The sequence below is a fragment of the Oncorhynchus gorbuscha genome, linkage group LG14 (genome assembly GCF_021184085.1).
Source record: "Oncorhynchus gorbuscha isolate QuinsamMale2020 ecotype Even-year linkage group LG14, OgorEven_v1.0, whole genome shotgun sequence".
In the NCBI taxonomy this organism is placed as follows: Eukaryota; Metazoa; Chordata; class Actinopteri; order Salmoniformes; family Salmonidae; genus Oncorhynchus; species Oncorhynchus gorbuscha.
In genome coordinates, this window is record NC_060186.1 from 39,140,045 (window position 1) to 39,162,473 (window position 22,429).

Here is a 22,429-nt window from a genome sequence, read left to right on the forward strand (position 1 = left end):
ACTGTATTATAATTATTCATCCTGCAGGATTGTAATCCCAGCAGGCCTGTTCTGATTAACTATCTTCCAAAAAGGCCTATGAAGTGGACAATGCAGAGTTGCTGGGAAATTCCCATCCTGTGGATGTGAGACAGTGAGGGCAGTGTTGTATATCGTCCACAAGAGGGCGGGAAAGCGTCAGGAGTCCATGCTTCCCTTTAAAGCCAACTTATACTTTATCCAAAAATGTGGTCATAAGCTTTGTATGGGGGTGTGATGCGATTCCAACGCCTCTAGAGGGGTGCAGAGGCCAAATCAAGCTCCATACTGTGTCCTCTCAAACTTTGTAACAATGCGGGAGGGCTCTGTATAGCTCCAACATTGACATAATTGGTTGATGGTAGGTGGGTCCGGAAGGTCCTGTATAAACACAAATGTACTTCCTTGAAAACTTCCTTCACAACAGCTCTGCTCCACGAAGCCAAAAGGTGTATTTTCTCTGACTTCTGCAGGCTGCATCATAGCGTTCTATTCTTGGGAAAAAAATAGATTTCTGTTCAGTGTCCTTCCTTTATTGCCTTCTTGAGTGGAGTAATAACATACCGTACTTGACATGGTTGGTGTAGGTGTATAAGCTATGGGTGTATGGTTGTATAAGTTATATGAGTGGATCTCTGCTTACACCTATTTGTGACAGATCTAACGCCTTGTTATCAGAGAATGTATGCACACATGACTGTAAGTCGCTTTGGATAAAAGGGTCTGCTAAATGGCATATATTATTATTATTATTATTATTAGATGACTTCAAAGAAAAGAGGAAGGAAGGGTGCTATTCGAACAAGACCTTGGGGTCACTTCTAACAGTTTATCAAATTTGTTCTATTGCGAGTTTCTTCTCTTTTGTAGGCTGAACATACTATACCTACTAGTCTACAGCTTTTCATCAAATAATCATGAACTTGGGCAGAAGACATGATAACCAGCTGTGACTTTATTCAAAAGCTTGGAAACATTACATTGCAATATGAAAAAAAACTTTGAATACCGCAGATCCCCCCCCCCCCCCCAAAAGACTTCTCAGATGCCACCACAGTACAGAAGCCACTTAACAGTTTGACATTTGATTTCCAACACTCAACATTACAAGAGGCAGCAAAACACACTGGTAAACAGCTGTCGGTAGTAGTTTAACACCAAGATAAATGTCTAAAGAACAATGTTAACTGAGTGATAGTTCTAGATTAAAAGTCCTATATAATATCATTGAAAATGACCATTTTCATCAACACTGGTAAGAGATTCATTCTAATGTTTTGTCTGCTAACGAATGAAAGGCTTGCCTTTGATTAGAATGAACTGCAGTCAACCTAAAAACTGACAGACAGGCTATCTTCTTGTTTTGTTTATCTAAAAGCTGTGCTGTATGTCTACTCTAGGGTAGCTATTGTGATCTCCTCAAATATCAAAATAATCCTAATCAAGTTAAATTATGTTTACGGTAACACTGACACAATTTGATGAGGTATTGAACAGAAGGTAGATTTTTTTTTTTTTTTTTTTATCAAGTTGTAAAGTTATTCACAAATGTACTGAATTCAATTAAATCCACTTACAAGTCATCTGAATTCAATCCATTGCTATGATTATTATGGTAGTGTGGCCAGCACACTGCAAACAGATCTCAATTTTCATGACCTGTGCTCAAGCTTTAGCCATACAATACATTGTTGCGTTGACAAACTGTTTTAAAGACAGACTCATAATGAAATCATTTTTGGGAACTGCATTGTATGTAACACTGTAAAATTGTTTGGTATACATTCATTTTTTTATTGAAAACATACCACTATACCCAAGAGTAGAGACAAAGATATGAAAGGCACAATACCTTATAATGACATTGTAGATTTTTGACTTTGTGAACACATCTCATCTCACATCTCATAAGTATTTAAAGCAGATGGCACATGGCACATGGCCTCAAATGGCACATTTATTCCATTAAATTGAAGACTGTGGTTTTCAGATTCATCCAGCTTCTATATGAAAGATGACTCAAACAGTCAATGGAGCTGTCTACACAAAGTCAGGTCAGATTTGATTTCCTGTTAGTTATTTCTGCATAAAAAAATTAATTCAGACCGGTCGGTATAAAAAGAAAATACAAAGGCAACGGTTCCTCTGTCGCTTTATGGATCATACATGTCTTAAGTAAATTTAAATTAAAGTTAGACCCTCATGTAAATCAAATGGAACTCTTCACACAACACTGTATATTTGTACATAACGCCTGGACAAAGCCAATGCCTGTTCTGGCTTCTCAAAGCCTAAATGATTTATCTTCTTTATGGAACACATATTGACATCTTGATAACATACTGAAACATACTTCTAATCTCAAAAACGTAATTAGCCCCTTATCCCATGAATGAATATATCATTGGTTCAGAACCTGAATTCACAGTACAAAAAAATATGCTAAGCCTTCTACAGTTTGATCATCATAAAGTCTATGGCCAACAGTCCCCATCCCACTGTCTTCATCACCTTTAAAATTCTATTTGGCACTTAGGCACTGGAACACTATACTGGCACACCTCGTAAACATAAAACAATTAAGTAATGAACCGCTGAAGCATTTAGCTATGTGTGTAATTCATTACATCCTGTGGAAGGTCCATCCCCATCTCGTGACGCAACATCGCTGTGACATGATGATGACCAGCTAGACAGCTTCTGCAGATGTCTCAGTGGAGACAGACATGGTCACTTTGGCTATTTTCACAGTGGTCTTCACACAGCTCTCTGCAGCCCTGTTGGCAGCAATGTGCCTGTTCTGGCAGTCAGACTCCAGGCTATTGTCCAGCTGCTGGGCACTGCCCCGGCACGCCTGGCATGAGTTTAGGAAGGCGTGTCGCATGTCCTTGCTCCTCAGGGCGTAAATGATTGGATTGACGGTTGAGTTGAGCAGACAGAGCATGCTGGCGAAAGCAAACACTGTCTTAATATCGTCATCCATCTTCCAAAACAGGTCATAGACCATGATGGCCAGCACAGGGCCCCAGCAGATGACCAGCACCACCAGGATGAGGACCAGTGTCTTGGCCAGGCGGATGTCCATGCGCGTCTGCTCAGGGCGCATGGTCTGCGACTTAGTCCCATCCGCCGAATACACCACCAGGCTCTTCTGGGAGGTGCGGCTCAGCATGCGCACGGCGTGGTGATGGGCCTTCCACAGGATGTACATGTAGGCGTAGATGATGAAGAAGACGAGCACACTAGTCACCCCGATCCAGAACATCAGGTACTTCTCGTCGATAAGCGGAAAGATGTCTGAGCAGACCGAGTTGAGCTGCTTGCAGTTCCAGCCCAGCAGAGGGAGCACTGCGAAGACAATGGAGATAGTCCACATCACGCAGAAGGCGATGACAGCCTTGGTCCGCGTGACGATGCGCCTGTAGGCCAGAGGCCTGTGGATGGAGATGTAGCGGTCTATAGCAGTGAGAAACAAGCTTCCCACAGAGGCTGTGAACGAGGCGGTGACTCCGCCCAGCTTGAAGAGGAACACATTGGGGCTGTCTTTTCTGTGGAACACATGGAAGTCCAGAAAGCTGTAGACGAAGATGACGCTGCCCAGCAGGTCGGCTACAGCCAGGCTGCCTATGAAGTGGTAGGAGGGACGGCAGCGCAGGGTGCGGGATTGGAGTATCACACACAGCACGATAAGGTTCTCCAACACCGTGAAGGTGCCCAGGGTGAGTGACATCACCGCCACAGCCAGCTGCTGGCTAGGGGTAAGGATCATGAAGCATTCCATATCCATGAAGTTCTCCCCACACTGGATTCCGGTTCCCTCATCTCCAAAGCCACTCCGGTTGCCAAACAGGTCTGTGGCATTGGTAGGGAAGAATGGGATGCCTTTGAGGATGAGTTCCTCATCTCCAGGCACTTTGTCTGGGAAAGAGTTACTGAGGAAAGCAGAGAGAGGCTTCTGGACGGACAATCCACCCTTAGTGAAGTCAGCGTTGATGGTGGTGTCATCATAGATGGCATCGTTGGAGCCCAGGTACTGCAGTCCAGATGTTATAGTCCGGAAGGTGGTGTCAGCCACACCATCTAGCACAGACTTCATGACTGGGCCTGAGAGGTGAACACTGCGGTTTAAGATGATTCCTGGTTAACCTATGAAATGATGAGAGAAATATTTGTGGACAGACATAATTATGGTTTTCTTTTTGTTCTTTGGATCCCCACTAGCTTTTGCAGAGGCAGCAGATATTCTCGCTGGGGTCCACAAAAAAACACAGAACATGACAAGTAACAAAACACTGGTGCACTAATAGACAAGGACAGTCACACAAATAAAAAAATACCATGATATACACACACAATAAATAAAACAATAACAAATCAAATAATAACACAAACAATACAACAACAACCAACGATGTGTGTGTTGGAGTGTCTGTGTGTGTCCCCTGACAGTCCCCGCCGTTCCAGGAGATGTTGTTAAAACAAATTGTAATGGTAGTTTTGCTTATTGCTTGAGTAATTGGAGATGGAAGGGAGTTCCATGCGATCAAGGCTCTGAATAATACTGTGCGTTGCCGTGAATTCTTTTTGGACTTGGAGACTGTGAAGAGACCCCTGGTGGCATGTCTTGTGGGGTATGTATGGGTGTCTGAGCCGAATGTTATTTGGTACTCTTTTATGACAGTTTAACTGGCATTGAATGGCACTGAATCACATATTCCGTGGCCAAAATGAATCCATGTCTTAGATTGGGTTTTTCTCACATTGCTTGAATGAGCAAAATCATCAGGGTGTTTTAACTCCAACCTGCTATATCTCATTCTATAAATTATATTACTTTATAATTATCTAATGATAATCATTAGCCTGAGGGGCAGCCTTCTTTTGTTTTTTAAATGATAGAGTATGCTAACCATTAGGGATGGGCAAAGGATGGGCAAATGATAAGCTATTGCCCTGCATGTCACACAGAGAGAAAATTCCACTCCTGTCAGATAACTCATGTGCAACAGGAGACAGTCGATTTTGTTCATGTTTGAATACATGAGATCACTAAACACGGCTCCTGTTATACATTCCCTTTACTGTTCTTCTGTGCTATCGTTCTCATGCTTAGCAGTCGCCATAGGATGGTGCACACAGGTGCAGTCATACCGAAGCTGATGGGGTATACTGATGGGGTGTACTGTTATCTAAAAGTGAACGAAGCCTTTATAACGTTGGTTTATATTTTACAAAATTTATTTAAAGAGTCCTAAATTCATTATATTAACTTTTAACTGCATTTACAATTTCACAATATGAGACTAAAAGGCTAAATGCCCTACTTTGTAAACGTTAGTTTCACTTTCACCACCATAGGCTTCCATTAAATTGGTTATTATTCTTTCAATGAGTTTAACCTTTTATTTTTCACATTAATTCTAGATCTACTATTCAATGCCATTGTATAGGCTTCGTTAACGTTTAGGTTAATGTGTCGATGTCAATACAAATGTTTTTTGTTTGTATCGTTTTTGTACTGTGAAATGAATGAGAGTCCTGAATTCGGACACATTGGCCTAAATAATTTATTTTAGCCGAATAAATCGCAATACATTTAATTATACATGACACTGTAATTTGGGGGGGGGGGAATGATTCCTTATTAAATTAAAACGGTAAATGAAATACAACAAAAACATCTATTTACCTTCACATCGCTCGCTCAGGTGTTGACTTCCCTCCACCCAAACTGTCTCCAATCATTAATCCAACCTTGACGCGCTGTATCTGACTAAATAAATATACGTTTAATCACCGAAACAAGGAAAGGTAAAAACATTTAAAATTATATAGAAAATATATTTATATAAGTATCTAAGTGGTAATTTATTGGTTTATAAGGTGTCTTGATGGGCGCTCATTTCCTTTGGCATCCGCGCTCTCATGTGCGCCCTTCGCACTGGTCTAAAGTTCTGGTTGCTGCGATGTCTGAGTTTTTTTTTATGTGCGTATTTATGAAGCATTGCTTTAGAAAGCCACATCACGTGCTATGAAACGCGCTATGCATAGATTTCTATAACCAAGTGCAGGGATTTTGGTGCCGTCAAGTGCAAGAACAGGGGAGGATGCAGACACAATAAAAACAGGGATTTTAGTCCCCAAAGCCCATGCCTTGGACAAAAGGACAGCTGTACATAGCCTACTGTTACAGGTTCCATGCATTATGGCTCAAATAGGTTCACTTACAGATAGGCTTTGTATAAGACAATCAGTCATTTTCACATCATTTCACTGTCATTGATTTGTCATAATGAAAAACGGCATTTACAATATTCTTGAAATTGAACTTGGTTGATTTGGTAAGCCATTGTTCATTACTATCTTTATCCAATGAAAATCTTGGATTAAACAAGCTGATTGTGAATCCCACCAGTGAGTGATCTGTTGGGGTGTTTTAAAGACAGTGGAACACACTGCATATAAATGACCATGCATTGTAACCTCGTCAGTGTGTGTTCATGAACTGGGCCATAGGAGCACTGTTAATGAACTCCTCAGTAGCACATCATGTCAAACTATCATTAGGCTATTTGCATCATTAGGCCGTGTTTTGCCATTCTTCAGATACATGATCTGTTTCTTCTCAGACAGTCATGTTATTGATTAAGGACATCGCTGGTGGGAGGGCACATTTTCAGTCTGTCTTTAAGATCAATTTATGTAGATATTGACCTCAAAGGGCATACATCTAAAAATGGGTCTGAGCACAGGGAAGAATACTGTAACAGAGTCTCAGAAGGATTGAAATTCCTTCAGGAAACACTGCGATTTCAACAGCCTGCCCAATTAGAAATCTAAAACATATTTAACTGGAATGAATTATATATCTCTCTTTATCTCTTTATGACTTTAATCATGATTATAAGCACAGACAATTCATTTCCATTTCATTGTCCATTGTCATCATTGAGTGGACCAACCTCTTATGCGTGGAATTTTATATTTTATTCTGCATCCTAAGCCAGCCGGAAGAAGGAATTGAATGGTCGGTTGGAGACATGAAAAACAGAACAAAACCAGAATTGGACATCGAATCCATAGGCAGCCTTGCCAGAGCGTGACAACCTTGTCTGCCATTTCAGCAATGAGAGAGAGAGAGGGAGATAGAGAGAGAGGCTCTCTCAGTATTGTGACAGCAGGGTTAATCACAAATGTGGCTGGGCCAGGAGACTGTAGTGAGTGTCCACAATGTTCTCTACAGTCAACACAGCTCTAAATTATGTTTTAATAGGCTGTGGGCGGCAGGTGACAGCTAGGTTAGACGTGACAGGCTGAAATAAAAAATGAGCTCTTGGTTTATAATTGTTCATTTTTACCCATTTACTAGTGTTCCTTTTTTCATTATACACACAGATATAACGAGAAGTACCTGATGTTCTGGACCAGGGTGACCAGTGTGCTCGTCAAACTTTTATGTGACGGAATTCAAAACTTTATTGAACTAAACATAAAGTAAGTACTAAGCATTTCATTAACACATTCGTGACATTGTGGTAGAGCCATGCTCGGGAGTATGGAGGCTTCTTCCTAAGAGGAGGAGGGGAGGACCATTCCTTTTTCCGACATAAAGTAAGTACTAAGCATTTCATTAACACATTCGTGACATTGTGGTAGAGCCTTAGTGGAGTATGGAGGCGCTCCTAAGAGGAGGAGGGGAGGACCATCCTCCTCAGTGAATTTCCTAAAGATCGTGAAACATTTAAAAAGTTATTATTTTGAGAAAACTATACAAAATATTTTCACCAAATAATGGATTAAAACACATTGTTTTTGCAACAAAGGTACATAGAAGCCTCAACAGCAGTCAGGGTAGCACCATGGTGCTGCCGGAGGACAGCTATGCTACGTCCTCCTGTGGGTACATTGACTTCAATACAAAACCTAGGAGGCTCATGGTTTTCACCCCCTTCCATGGACATACACAGTAATTATGACAACTTCCGGAAGACCTCCTTTGACCTCTCAGAGCTCTTGCAGCATGAACTGACATGTTGTCCACCCAATCAAAGGATCAGAGAAGGAATCTAGTACTAAAAGCATAAGCTACAGCTAGCTAGCACTGCAGTGCATAAAATGTGGTGAGAGCTGACTCAAAGAGAGAGAAAGACAATCGTTGAACAGTTTTGAACAGATTCATTCCTTCAAAAATGAAGGAGGAGCAAGAGAGAGAGAGCGCTAGCTATAATTTGTACAAAAAATGTTTTTTACTTACTTAGCTATCAAATGCAACTAGCTAGTTCTAGCCTACTCAAACACCCGGCTCAAATAGATGGATGCTATGTTAGCTAGCTATGACTATCCAACACCGGAACTCTTCCCAGGCAAGGTAAGCTTTTTGGTTTGACTAATTATTCAAATAAAATCAAATCAAATCACATTTATTTATATAGCCCTTCGTACATCAGCTGATATCTCAAAGTGCTGTACAGAAACCCAGCCTAAAACCCCAAACAGCAAACAATGCAGGTGTAAAAGCACGGTGGCTAGGAAAAACTCCCTAGAAAGGCCAAAACCTAGGAAGAAACCTAGAGAGGAACCGGGCTATGTGGGGGGGGCCAGTCCTAACTTCCAGAACTTTCAAAGCCGGAGTCTGATTGGGTTTTTGACCGTTTCAGAGTAGTCTGGAGTTACTTCAGCCCCTCTTCTGGCTGTGCCGGGTAGAGATTATAACAGAACATGACCAAGATGTTCAAATGTTCATAAATGACCAGCATGGTCAAATAATAATAAGGCAGAACAGTTGAAACTGGAGCAGCAGCACAGTCAGGTGGACTGGGGACAGCAAGGAGCCATCATGTCAGGTAGTCCTGGGGCACGGTCCTAGGGCTCAGGTCCTCCGAGAGAGAGAAAGAAAGAGAGAATTAGAGAGAGCATATGTGGGGTGGCCAGTCCTCTTCTGGCTGTGCCGGGTGGAGATTATAACAGAACGTGGCCAAGATGTTCAAATGTTCATAAATGACCAGCATGGTTGAATAATAGTAAGGCAGAACAGTTGAAACTGGAGCAGGAGCATGGCCAGGTGGACTGGGGACAATTGCCACCGGGACCCGCCGGTGTAACTGTTAAACTGCTTACTGGCTGTACACGGTGCTGCATGATTGTAGCGGGTTTACTAACAAGTTAGTTCTATTAGCTATGTGATTATGATTTTACTTTAGCTAATATTGTGACAACGATATAGGCTGTGTGTAGCATTTATGATATTGTCACGCCCTGACCTTAGAGATCCTTATTATTCTCTATGTTTGGTTAGGTCAGGGTGGGAAAGTCTATGTTTTCTATTTCTTTGTTTTTGGCCGCGTGTGGTTCCCAATCAGAGGCAGCTGTCTATCGTTGTCTCTGATTAGGGATCATATATAAGTTGTCATTTTTCCTTTTTTGGTTTTGTGGGATCTTGTTTTCTGTTTAGTTTCTTAGCCTTACAGAACTGTGCGCTTTCGTTTTTTTTGTCTTTGTTATTTTGGTGTCATCAATAAATAGATGATGTATGCTTACCATGCTGCACCTTGGTCTCCTTCTACCAACGAGAGCCGTTACAGATATAAAGGTTTGCCTTGGAAAGGTTTTTTCGCCTGGTCACGGATATCTGATTTGTTATGCACTGAAGTCCACAAGTCAAGGGAAAATGTGAGAGGACCTGTGTGCACCTACGTTGTAAACGTTAATTCACAGGCTAGGTTGTGGCAACCTTATGATGGGTATAGGGAAATTTGCAGTAGCCTGACCCTATCAATGTTATTTTGAACTAGGTGAATGGAATATGAATGACAGTCCTCCAATATGGTGTAACAGAAATAAGGCCATGCTCATTAAAAAAAACGATTGTCCTCCCTCATCTTAAACGGAACCAACCGCCACTGTGGTGGACCTACAAAAAAGCTACTCTCATATGTGGTTTTTCATAGATGTGAGCGGACCAAGTACTTTGAGGTTGCTCTAAAACGGAAAGGTGGACTAAACGAGTCAGGAGCAACTTTTCTTAATTGACCAAAGTTCTCTATTGAGGTTTTTTTCCCCTTTCAAACACTCCAACACTATCAAGGATGATCTCCCAAGGAAAACACAAATCTCCTTCTTTACAAGGGCAAGGAACAAAAAGGAGAGTATCTTTAAACTATAACATAAATCACGGGTGTGTTACCGCCTTAACGATCCATCCATGGAGAGCTCCCTATGGGTGGTCGTCCGGATCCGTGGTGGCCTTTCCCAAGAGGTGGTGTGTCCCCATCTGGCTATTCTGTTGTTATTGTTTCTCTTACCGGCCAACCACGTGAGGGGAGCATGGTCAGTAACGAGGGCAAACCTACGCCCGAGTAGGTAGTACCGGAGATAATCAAGAGGTCACTTAATAGCTAGGGCCTCTTTCTCTAAGGTAGCATATCTCTGTTCCCGATCACTGAGCTTCCTACTTATAAAGATAATAGGCCTCTCTGCTTTGCCTTCACCCTGATCTAGGATGGCTCCAAGCCCCCGTATCTGAGACGTCTACCTGCACAATGAACTCTTGGGAGAAGTCAGGAGCCTGCAGGACGGGATTAGAGCACAGGCTATCTTTTAGCAACTGGAAGTCTCATCCTTCCACACTCCACAGTTTGGCAGGTTTTTCTTGATGAGGTTTGTGAGGCAGCATTTTTTTGGATTGGCTGTCAGCCCTGTAGCCTCCAGGCTCACGAGCACCGCCTGTGGTAGCAGGAGGTGGCTATCCCAGTCCTCGCTGTGGATGACCACATTGTCTATGTACGTTGAACGTAGAGATGGCTTTTACACCCCCAAAGTTGTTGCAGAGCCGCATACTAACGTCGGGTTTGGGGACCAGGACTATGGGACTGGACCACTCACTCGTAGATGGCTGAACATCTCCCTTACCTTGTTCTTTGCGATGACTTGGCGGGCCTCAGGAATCCTGTAAGGTCGGATATGCACCTTCTTGCCGGGCTGATGAAACAGGACATCTGTTTGTCCTGGGAATGGCGAGAATACCCTGCCGAATTGCGCATCAGCTTGTCTAGCCGTCTCAACTGCTCCGGCAGGGCCTCCTCTTTTTCCTCATCCTCCACGGTCATCAAAGCTACACTAACTCTCTCCCATGGTACTTATTCAGCAGGTTGATATTATAGAGTTGGACCTTCTTCCTCCTGTCCGGTTGCTTGATGAGGTAATTGACCGGTGATACCCTTTCCGTTACCTCGCAGGGGCCCCTCCACTGCGCCAGCAAGCAGAGTTCGGACGTGGGCATGAGTACAATCACTTTTTCTCCCACGGTGAACTCCCTGGTTCCCTGGTTGGCTGGAATCGTCTTGGGAAGGCCCACCCGGAAGAACAGCATAAACAATTCCTTGGCGATTCCCTTTGACGACATGTTGCGAAGGGGTATGGCCTCTGGGAACTTGGTCGCGAAATCTACGACAACCAGGATGTACTCATGTCCTCTAGCGGATTTCTGGAGGTGTCCCACGAGGGCCATAGTTATGCGTTTGAAGGGGGTCTCTATAATGGGGAGAAGAATCAAACGATTACGCAAGTGTGGCCGTGGGGCCGTACACTGACATTGAGTACACGTCCTACAATACCTGGGAACATCTCGGGTGACACGAGGCCAATAGAACCTCTGCATGATTTTGTTGATTATTCTGTCCCATGCCAGGTGTCCTCCTAGGACGTGGGAATGAGCTAGCTGTAGGACAGTATCCCTGTAGGCACCATTAGTAATTCCTGTTTTTCCCCCCTTCGTTGCACGACCCAATAGAAGAGACCCCAACTGATTGCATAGTAGGGAAGAGAGGGCTCATCTTTCCATCAACATTTCTCCCATTGATCACCTTCACCTTCCTCATGGCATCCCGTAGGTCTGGGTCTCTATGCTGAGAGGTCCCAAACTGTCTCTTTAATTCTTGTGGCAGATCGACCTCGGTAGAGGGGTGGGGAGGTTGTTCCCCATCCCGGTCGGGGGTGCCCGAGGAGAATCCCTTCCATGTTCCCTCCTCTGATGGGGCTTCAAATATAGCCCTTAGCCTCTGGTTGCTCCTTCCTTCCTCCGTCGTGTATAACCCTTCGCAGGTGTCTTCATCTGAGGTTTCCTGGAACAGTTGTCGGAGGCGTTGGGTCTGTATTTCTTCCTCTGCCCCAGAGGACGAGGCCGAGGCTACGTTTTATTGTAGGGCTACTACTTCGGGCATGGACTTGGGTTTTGTCTTTCTCTGCTTTCCTGCCCCCCTGCGGTGGCCCGGCACTTGGCGTGTGATAGAGAGACCTGATCCTCTTTGTCTGGTGCATAACATCATCTGCCGAAGCTCCATATATAGGGAACAGTCTCTCTCGACCAATAATGGCACCTTCAGCTGGGGTAAATTCCCCGCCCTGACTGTACACCTTCCTTTCAGGGTGAGAATGGACAGACTCACGGTGGGGTAATAATAATCAACAGAGATGATCCTGCCCTCTCGGCCCGGGATGCGTGGGGACGGGTAGCAATGACTCGGTGGCCATGGACTCGTCCTTTCTGGGACACTGTGGGGCATAATGGTCTGGAGACTGGCATTTATTGCACCGACCCTGTTGTATGGATGATGATGACTACCACGTCAGGAGTGTGTTTCGGTGACGATCGTGCCGGGGTTAGTCGGGGAACGGGCTTGGCAGAGTCCTTCCGGTCCTCCTTTTAACAACTCCCATGTAGATCAGTATGTTTCCACAGCCTGGGCTATGTCGTCGGCTGACGACAGGTTTGCTTGCCTCATGACTATTTTTATGTCCCTGGGTAATTCCCTTAAAATCTTGTCCACTATGAGGGTCTCTACGGCATGTCCTACTCCCTTTCCGGGCTCCAGCCACTGTTTCGTTAGTCTTATGAGTGCAAAGATCTGGGCACGGACGGGTTGGTCGACAATATAGGTCCATTGATGGAACTTTACAGCTCTATCTCGGGCGGTCAGCTGGTACCGGGATAGAATCTCGGTTTTTAATCGCCCATAGTCAGCAACTTTGCGGGGGTCCAGGTCATTAGTAAGCTTTCTGGGCAATCCCAGTCAAAAGAGGAGCTAACTAAGGTGGCCGTCCTTTTGAACGTCATGATGAATGTCTCAATATCATCCTCCCTTGAGAGGTGAGGTAAGATGGCGTGAGCAACCGCTCTCGACTTCACTCTCGGTTCTTCTCGCCGGCTCAGCTGTTGTTGCATGAGTTCTATGGTTGTCTGCTGTGCCGTGATCAACTGTTTTAGTAGAGTGTTCTCCATCCTTCTTGAATGGTTCCTGTGACTACAGGTAGATTTTCATTTTCCTCACTTATCCTTGTGTCACTCGTCCACCTAATGCCCGCATTCTCCATTCTCTGCCAATGTGGACTAAGTACTTTGAGGTTGCTCTAAAGCGGAAAGGTGGAGTAAACGAGTCAGGAGCAGGTTTTATTAATTGACCAAAGTTCTCTATTGAGGTATTTCTTTCTTCTCAAACACTCCAACACAATCAAGGATGATCTCCCAAGGAAAACACACATCTCCTTCTTTACAAGAGCAAGGAACATAAGGCGAGTATCTTTAAACTATAACATAAATCACGGGAGTGTCACTGCCTCAACGATCCATCGGTGGAGAGCTCCCATCGGGTGGTCGTCCGGATCCGTGGTGGCCATTCCCAAGAGGTGGTGTGTCCCCTTCTTCTCCCTTCCGACAGGCACGTCCTCTCCTTTGTAGAAGAAAACACTCTTTTCTTTCTCCTCTCTCTGCCTGTTCCCTCCTCTCTCTTGTAGGGGAAAGAGAATAGCTCATTAGTACCGTCAGCTGTGCCTAATTGCCTCTGATCACCTTGACTCACATGCTGGGCTGTGCTACTGTCCGTGTGAGCAGCCTGCCCTCTGGTGGTCCTTCCACATGGACTACTGAAGAGAGTCTGCCACTATTTTTGCACAAAAGCATCTATGGACGCCAAGGTTTTTAAGCCCTCTCTACGCACAACTATTGTACCTGCATGATCTACAATGTTAATATTGTTCATCCCTTATCCAACACACACAGGCTTTTGTGATATTTAAAAAGCTGCTAAACCTTCATATGAACGACATCATTTCTTAGGAATGAGTAAACACTATAGTATATAGTGTGATCCTTTTGGTCAATACAGTTTGCAAATCAGATGACACAAGCGAAACACATTGCCGTCTGAGTCTCACATCATGTCATACATTTTGTTCCTGTCAGGGCTCAGATGAGTATACAGCACGACATAGAACTTGGAATGAGATATTCAAGGCCCTATCACCAGGGAATGAACTATTCCTTATATCATTTTCAGTAGAGTGCACTTCATGAACTGCTCTCATGAACTGGAAACGTCCTGTTGCGATCACAATCGTTAGGGTGACATGCAGGATAAGAATCAATCATGTTGATTTGAGTGAATTAAATGTATTTCCCCATTGCCATCTGTAGCCAGTGGTTATTTTTTTGTGTCCCAAATGACACCCTTTTCCCTACAAAGTATACTAGTTTTCTGGTCATAACTTACACTCGACAAAAATAGAAACACAACATGCAAAAATTTCAAAGATGTGAATAAGTTACAGTTTATATAAGTAAATCAGTCAATGTCTGGTGAGTATGCAGGCAATGGAAGAACTGGGACATTTTCAGCTTCCAGGAATTGTGTACAGATCATTGTGACATGGGGCTGTGCATTATCATGCTGAAATATTAGGTGATGGCGGCAGATGAATGGCATGACAATGGGCCTCAGGATCTTGTCACGGTATCTCTGTGCATTCAAATTGCCATCGATAAAATGCAATTGTGTTTGTTGTCCGTAGCTTATGCCTGCCCATACCATAACCCCACCACCACCATGGGGCACTCTGTCCACAATGGTAACATCAGCAAACCGCTTGCCCACACAACGCCATCTGTCTGGTACAGCTGAAACCGGGACTCATCCATGAAGAGCACAGTTCTCGAGCATGCCAGTGGCCATCGAAGGTGAGCATTTGCCCACTGAAGTCGTTTACGACCCCGAAATGCAGTCTGGTCAATACCTTGTTGAGGACAACGAGCAACAGATGAGCTTCCCTGTTTCTGACAGTTTGTGCAGAAATTCTTCAGTTGTGCAAACCCACAGTTTCATCAACTGTCCTGGTGGCTCGTCTCAGACCATGCCGCATGTGAAGAAGCTGGATGTGGAGGTCCTGGACTGGCGTGGTTACACGTGGTCTGCGGTTGTGAGGCCGGTTGGACGTACTGCCAAATTCTCTAAAATGACGTTTGAGGCCGCTTATGGTAGAGAAATTAACATGACATTTTCTGGCAACAGATCTGGTGGAAATATGCGGCATTGTGTTGTGTGACAAAAGTGCACATTTTAGAGCAGCCTTTTATTGTCCCCAGCACAAGGTGCACCTGTGTAATGATCATGCTGTTTAAACAGTGTCTTGATATGCCACACCTGTCAGGTGGATGGATTATCTTGGCAAATGAGAAATGCTCACTAAAAAGGATGTAAACAAACTTGTGCACAAAGTTTGATAGAAATAAGGTTTTTGTGCATATGGAACATTTCTGGGATATTTAATTTCAGCTCATGAACATGGGACCAACACTTTACATGTTGCGTTTATATTTTTATTCAGTATATATGAGGAATAGGGTTCCACTGCTATGCAGTCTCCAGTCTGATCAGTCAGCCTCTCTGTGTGGGAGGAGCTGAGGCCTACACTGGCAGGCACAGTTTTATTTATTCCACTGTGCCAGCCTCCTAATGAATCAGTAAGCACCTCATCATTCTCCCAGCCTAACTGAGCCTTTGACATACAGGATCTGTCTGGGCAGCTTGCATAATCAGCCCCAACCTGATTTCCCTCTAATGGGGAGAATTATATTAGCCCTCCATCCCAGCCTGGGCCATGGGCAGTGTGTCTAAAATGGCATAGTATTCCCTATATAGTGCATTACTTTTGACCAGGACCCATAGGGCTCCGGTCAAAAGTAATGCACTATATAGGGAACAGGGTGCCATTTGGGACGTAGCCATGGAAACCTGCCACACTCCTCTTCTAAGTGAAACAGCACATTTCCTGGAACAGAACACACCATAATGACAGTTAATTAAATGCAGTGATTGTGGCAATCATTGTAGAGCATAATAAACGTTATGCTAATAAAGGGTTTGTTAACAAGTCAAATGTGATTTTTTTTTTTAAACGCTTCATCATTTGTTTGTTAAGTTGGTAACAAATGGATGCATTGCTGTGTTGTTTTGCCAGTAAGCAGTAAAGGGGAACATGACCATTTTTTCTCCTCAAATGTAATCATGTGTTTTACGCATAAATTATGGAGAACTAAGGAACACATTGCTGATATGTGGTGCGTCCATAAATAGTCACTTCAGCCATGGTATATTTACAGTTATGCAGTTCCTGATAAATGACTGTTTCTACAACTCTGTGATTGATCCAACAGCTTGCTGTAGTCCACCAGAATATCTCTGCGGCATTTTACAGTAGAGAGGCTGTGTTTGTTACACAACTTTAGTATTTTCAAATGGTTGTAAAATTATGCAAGTAACCTGCAATATCTCCTATTTTTACCTGCCAAGTGCATTTGAAATGTATATGTTTGTGTCCGGAAGAACTTCAAGGTACAATTGCGATGACGTGACATATCATTGATATTTTATTTGCATGCACCAATCCCCCCCGGTGTCATTATGGCCACAAAACGCCTACCTGCTTTTCTGAATTAATGCTATTATTTATTTATTTTTTATTTCACCTTTATTTAACCAGGTAGGCTAGTTGAGAACAAGTTCTCATTTGCCACTGCGACCTGGCCAAGATAAAGCATAGCAGTTCAACACATACAACAACACAGAGTTACACATGGAATGAACAAAACATAGTCAATAATACAGTAGAACAAAAGAAAACAAAATGTCTATATACAGTGAGTGCAAATGAGGTAAGATAAGGGAGTTAAGGCAATAAATAGGCCATGGTGGCGAAGTAATTACAATATAGAAATGAAACACGGGAATGGTAGATGTGCAGAAGATGAATGTGCAAGTAGAGATACTGGGGTGCAAAGGAGCAAGATAAATAAATACAGTATGGGGATGAGGTAGGTAGATAGATGGGCTGTTCACAGATGGGCTATGTACAGGTTCAGCGATCTGTGAGCTGCTCTGACAGCTGGTGCTTAAAGCTAGTGCTTAAAGCTAAAACTGATTGGATTTGCAGATGAATGAACACCACTATGCACCCTTAGTGCATGTAAACATATTTCCCCAACATCTCCACAAATGTCATTTACACACCTTTATGAATCCTCAGTCAAAGTGACAAATGGGGTCATTTCAATATTCCGAATTGCATTGACAAGAGAATATATATATGTTTTTTATGTTTTACAAAACAAAGCCAAAATGAAGCCATGCCTGTTGTCTGTCCCAGTGCTCTGCCTATATCAAATTCAGCCAGTGCCATTAATGGTTAGATACAGGAAACCAACTATTAAAAAGCAGGTCTTTACTTATACAAGGGGATCAATTGATTGGTTTAAGAGACAATGTTGAAAGTATGTGTATGATGGTTAATTGCATTCCTCCATCCATGTCCTTTGCTCTCATGCCAGACATGTCACACCAGAGAAGAGTATTGCCTTTGCCATATGGCTACTTGGCAGTTCCACACTGCCAATGGAACAACAGCAGTGGAGGTGCAGAGATGTCCCAGACAGACCGAGGCCCCCTACTCCCTATACAGTGCACTACTTTTGGCAAGGCCCTCGCTTACCCCCTAACAGGCAGCAGAGTAACATGGCCTCAGAACATTTCCTATGAATCTTTATGTAAATCCGAGATACTATATTAAGTATGATACACTATATATATATATACACAAAAGAATGTGGACACCCCTTCAAATTAGTGGATCTGGATATTCAGCCACACCAGTTGCTGACAGGTGTATAAAATTGAGCAGTAAAATGGCCTTACTGAAGAGCTCAGTGACTTTCCAAGTGGCACCGTCAAGTGAGTTCATCAAATTTCTGCCCTGCTAGAGCTGCCCCGGTCAACTGTAAGTGGTGTTATTTTGAAGTGGAAATGTCTAAGTGCAACAACGTCTCAGCCGTGAAGTGGTAGACCACACAAAAATCGTCTGTCCTCAGTTGCAACACTCACTACCGAATTTCAAACTCCTTCTGGAAGCAACTTTAGCACAAGAACTGTTCATCAGGAGCTTCATGTGTCACGACTTCCGGCGAAGTCGGTCCCTCTCCTTGTTCGGTCGATGTTCGGCGGTCGACGTCACCGGCCTTCTAGCCATCGCCGATCCACTTTTAATTTTCCATTTGTTTTGTCTTTGTTTTACACACCTGGTTTCAATTCCCCAATTACATGTTCATTATTTAACCCTCTGTTTTCCAAATGTTTTTTGTGCGTGTTTGTTTGTTGTATTTACAGTACGTATTGTGGGCTCGGTATGATCGACTTGTATTTGAAAGTCTTGAGTAAATGTATGTGTATTACTCATCTGTTGTCCTGTGCCCGACTCATCTGCACCAGCTACACCCAGACCTATTACATCATAAAATGGGTTTTCATGGCCGAGCAGCCGCACAATAGCCTAAGATCACCATGTGCATTGCCAAGCGTCGGCTGGAGTGGTATAAAGCTCACCGCCAATGGACTCTGGAGCAATGGAAACACGTTCTCTGTAGTGATGAATCATGCTTCACCATCTGGCAGTCCGATGGACGAATCTGGGTTTGGCCGATGCCAGGAGAACGCTATCTGCCCCAATGCATATTGCCAACTGTAAAGTTTGGTGGAGGAGGAATAATGGTCGGCTGTTAGTTCCAGTGAAGGGAAATCTTAATGCTGCAGCATACAATGACATTCTATTCTGTACTTTCAACTTTGCGGCAGCAGTTTGGGAAAGGCCCTTACCTGTTTCAGCATGACAATGCCCCCATGCACAAAGCAAGGTCCATACAGAAATGGTTTGTCAAGATCGGTTTGAAAGAACATGACTGGCCTGCACAGAGCCCTGACCTCAACCCTATCAAACACCTTTGGGATGAATTGGAACGCTGACTGTGAGCCAGGTCTAATCGCCCAACATCATTGCCCGACCTCACTAAGGCTCTTGTGGCTGAATGGAAGCAAGTCCCTGAAGCTATGTTCCAACATCTAGTGGAAAGCCTTCCCAGAAGAGTGGAGGCTGTTATAGCAGCAAAGGGGGGACCAACTCCATATTAATGCCCATGATCTTAGAATGAGATGTTAGATGAGCAGGTGTCCACAGACTTTTGGTCATGTAGTGTATGTTACATTTCGTATGGTATGTATTAACTTGTGAATGTCCATCATCCATTTCGTATGATATGTTACGAACTACAATTTGTATGATATGCTACGAATTGCAATTTGTTCAATATGTTATGAATTTGCAAAACAAACAATATGTTACTAATTTGCTAAATGTATGATATGTTACGAATTCCAATTTGTTGTGGCTAACATTAGCCAGCCTAGGGGTTAAGGTTAGGAGTTATGTTAAAGAGTTAGGGGAAGTGTTAGCTAACATGCTAAGTAATTGTAAATAGCTAGAATGTAGTAAATTGTTTCAAAGTTGCTAAAACGCTAAGGTGGTCCATGATGAGACTCAAACACACAAGCTTTGGGTTACTAGACGTTCACATTACACGGCTACCCATCCACCCCAACCATCTCCTTTCAGGTTTTGCCTTAAGTGCATTCAGAAAGTATTCAGACGCCTTTACTTTTTCCACATTTTGTTACTTTACAGCCTTATTCTAAAAATGATTACATTTGTTTTCCCCCCTCATCAATCTACACACAATACTCGATAATGACAATGCAAAAACAATTTTTAGGACATTTTTACAAATGTCAAATGTAAATATCAAATTTACATAAGTATTCAGACCCTTTACTCAGTACTTTGTTGAAACACCTTTGGCAATGATTACAGCCTCGAGTCTTCTTGGGTATGACACAACAAGCTTGGCACACCTGTATTTGGGGAGTTTCTCTTTTGGCATTCAGGCCAACGAGTTCATTCTTGGTTTCATCAGAGCACAGCATATTGTTTCTCATTGTCTGAGAGTCCTTTAGGTGCCTTTTGGCTGTCATGTGTCGTTAACTGAGAAGTGGCTTCCGTCTGATTTCTCTGCCATAAAGGCCTGATTGGTGGAGTGCTGCAGAGATGGTTGTCCTTCTGGAAGGTTCTCCCATCTCCAGAGAAGAACTCTGGAGGTCTGCCAGAGTGACAGTCGGGTTCTTGGTCAGCCTCCCTGACCAAGGTCCTTCTTCCATGATTACACAATCCTGTCTCAGACCAATACGGACAATTCCTTCGACCTCCTGGCTTGGGTTTTGCTCTGATATGCACTGTCAACTGTGGGACCTTATATAGACAGGTGTGTGTCTTTCCAAATCATCAATCAATTGAATTTACCACAGGTGTACACCAATCAGTGGGGAGAACAAGTATTTGATACACTGCCGATTTTGCAAGTTTTCCTACTTACAAAGCATGTGGAGGTCTAATTTTTATCATAGGTACACTTCAACTGTGAGAGACGGAATCTAAAACAAAAATCCAGAAAATCACATTGTATGATTTTTAAGTAATTCATTTGCATTTTAGTGCATGACATAAGTATTTGATCACCTACCAACCAGTAAGAATGACAGTCAATCACCCTCGGTCTGGGGCTCCATGCAAGATCTCACCTTGTGGGGCATCAATGATCATGAGGAAGGTGAGGGATCAGCCCAGAACTACACGGCAGGACCTGGTCAATGACCTGAAGAGAGCTGGGACCACAGTCTCAAAGAAAACCATTAGTAACACACTACGCTGCCATGGATTAAAATCCTGCAGCGCACGCAAGGTCCCCCTGCTCAAGCCAGCGCATGTCCAGGCCCATCTGAAGTTTGCCAATTACCATCTGGATGATCCAGAGGAGGAATGAGAGAAGGTCATGTGGTCTGATGAGACAAAAATAGAGCTTTTTGGTCTAAACTCCACTCGCCGTGTTTGGAGGAAGAAGAAGGATGAGTACAACCCCAAGAACACCATCCCAACCGTGAAGCATGGAGGTGGAAACATAATTCTTTGGGGATGCTTTTCTGCAGAGGGGACAGGACGGCTGCACCGTATTGAGGGGAGGATGGATGGGGCCATGTATCGCGAGATCTTGGCCAACAACCTCCTTCCCTCAGTAAGAGCATTGAAGATGGGTCCGGCTGGGTCTTCCAGCATGACAACGACCCAAAACACACAGCCAGGGCAAATAAGGAGTGGCTCCGTAAGAAGCATCTCAAGGTCCTGGAGTGGCCTAGCCAGTCTCCAGACCTGAACCCAATAGAAAATCTTTGGAGGGAGCTGAAAGTCCGTATTGCCCAGCGACAGCCCCGAAACCTGAAGGATCTGGAGAAGGTCTGTATGGAGGAGTGGCCCAAAATCCCTGCTGCAGTGTGTGCAAACCTGGTCAAGAACTACAGGAAACGTATGATCTCTGTAATTGCAAACAAAGGTTTCTGTACCAAATATTAAGTTATGCTTTTCTGATGTATCAAATGCTTATGTCATGCAATAAAATACAAATTTATTACTTAAAAATCATACAATGTGATTTTCTGGATTTTTGTTTTAGATTCCGTCTCTCACAGTTGAAGTGTACCTATGATAAAAATGACAGACCTCTACATGCTTTGTAAGTAGGAAAACCTGCAAAATCGGCAGTGTATCAAATACTTGTTCTCCCCACTGTATATATAAAAAAATATATATATATTTTAGAACAAGGTTGTAACCTAAAAAAAATGTGGGAGAAGTCAAGAGGTCTGAATACTTTCCGAATGCACTGTATCTTTATGTAACCATACTAAAAGTAAAATATACTCATTTGGATGTCCCGGAATATACATGTATTATGTTACGTCTAGTCTATGAGACCAGTCTGAGGAGCGACACCAGCCATTACACCTCTTCCTCACTCTCTCCACATGTACTGGATATATCTGTCGACACCCTCCACCACTTGACTCTACAAGCTTCCTCAACCAACCGCCTAGAATATGTTGTTGGCATGACAACCACAGAGAATTCTGACGACTGGTTGCACGACACACACGAGGACGAAACACATTATAGAGCTGAAATACGATATATTTTTCACAAGGAAGTCTTTGAGTGCAATGTTCCGAAAATAAGAGCCAATTACAAGACGTCTTATGTCAGAAGTCTGAAAGACATCCAACACGTTCAAGGAAACACTCTTTCAGTACAATGTGAAGTGGTTGTATTTTGCACTGATTAGTGACGGTGCTGTTGAGCAGAGGAATACGACCGAAGC

The 22,429-nt window shown here is 43.4% G+C and overlaps 1 protein-coding gene across 2 annotated transcripts; it reads right to left on the minus strand.

The window, feature by feature from the left end:
- Positions 1 to 1,059: 1,059 nt before the first annotated feature.
- Positions 1,060 to 5,970, minus strand: cnr1 (cannabinoid receptor 1). Of its 2 annotated transcripts, none has more exons than XM_046299317.1 (2): positions 5,708 to 5,970; positions 1,060 to 4,122 (listed from the first exon to the last, which is right to left on the minus strand). In XM_046299317.1, exon 2 carries the CDS (start codon positions 4,112 to 4,114, stop codon positions 2,708 to 2,710), a length of 1,407 nt encoding a protein of 468 aa, XP_046155273.1. In that variant the 5' UTR covers positions 4,115 to 4,122; positions 5,708 to 5,970; the 3' UTR covers positions 1,060 to 2,707. The 2 variants fall into 2 exon arrangements, with proteins under 2 accessions (XP_046155273.1, XP_046155272.1); XM_046299316.1 differs by having other exon boundaries at positions 1,060 to 4,164.
- Positions 5,971 to 22,429: the final 16,459 nt, after the last annotated feature.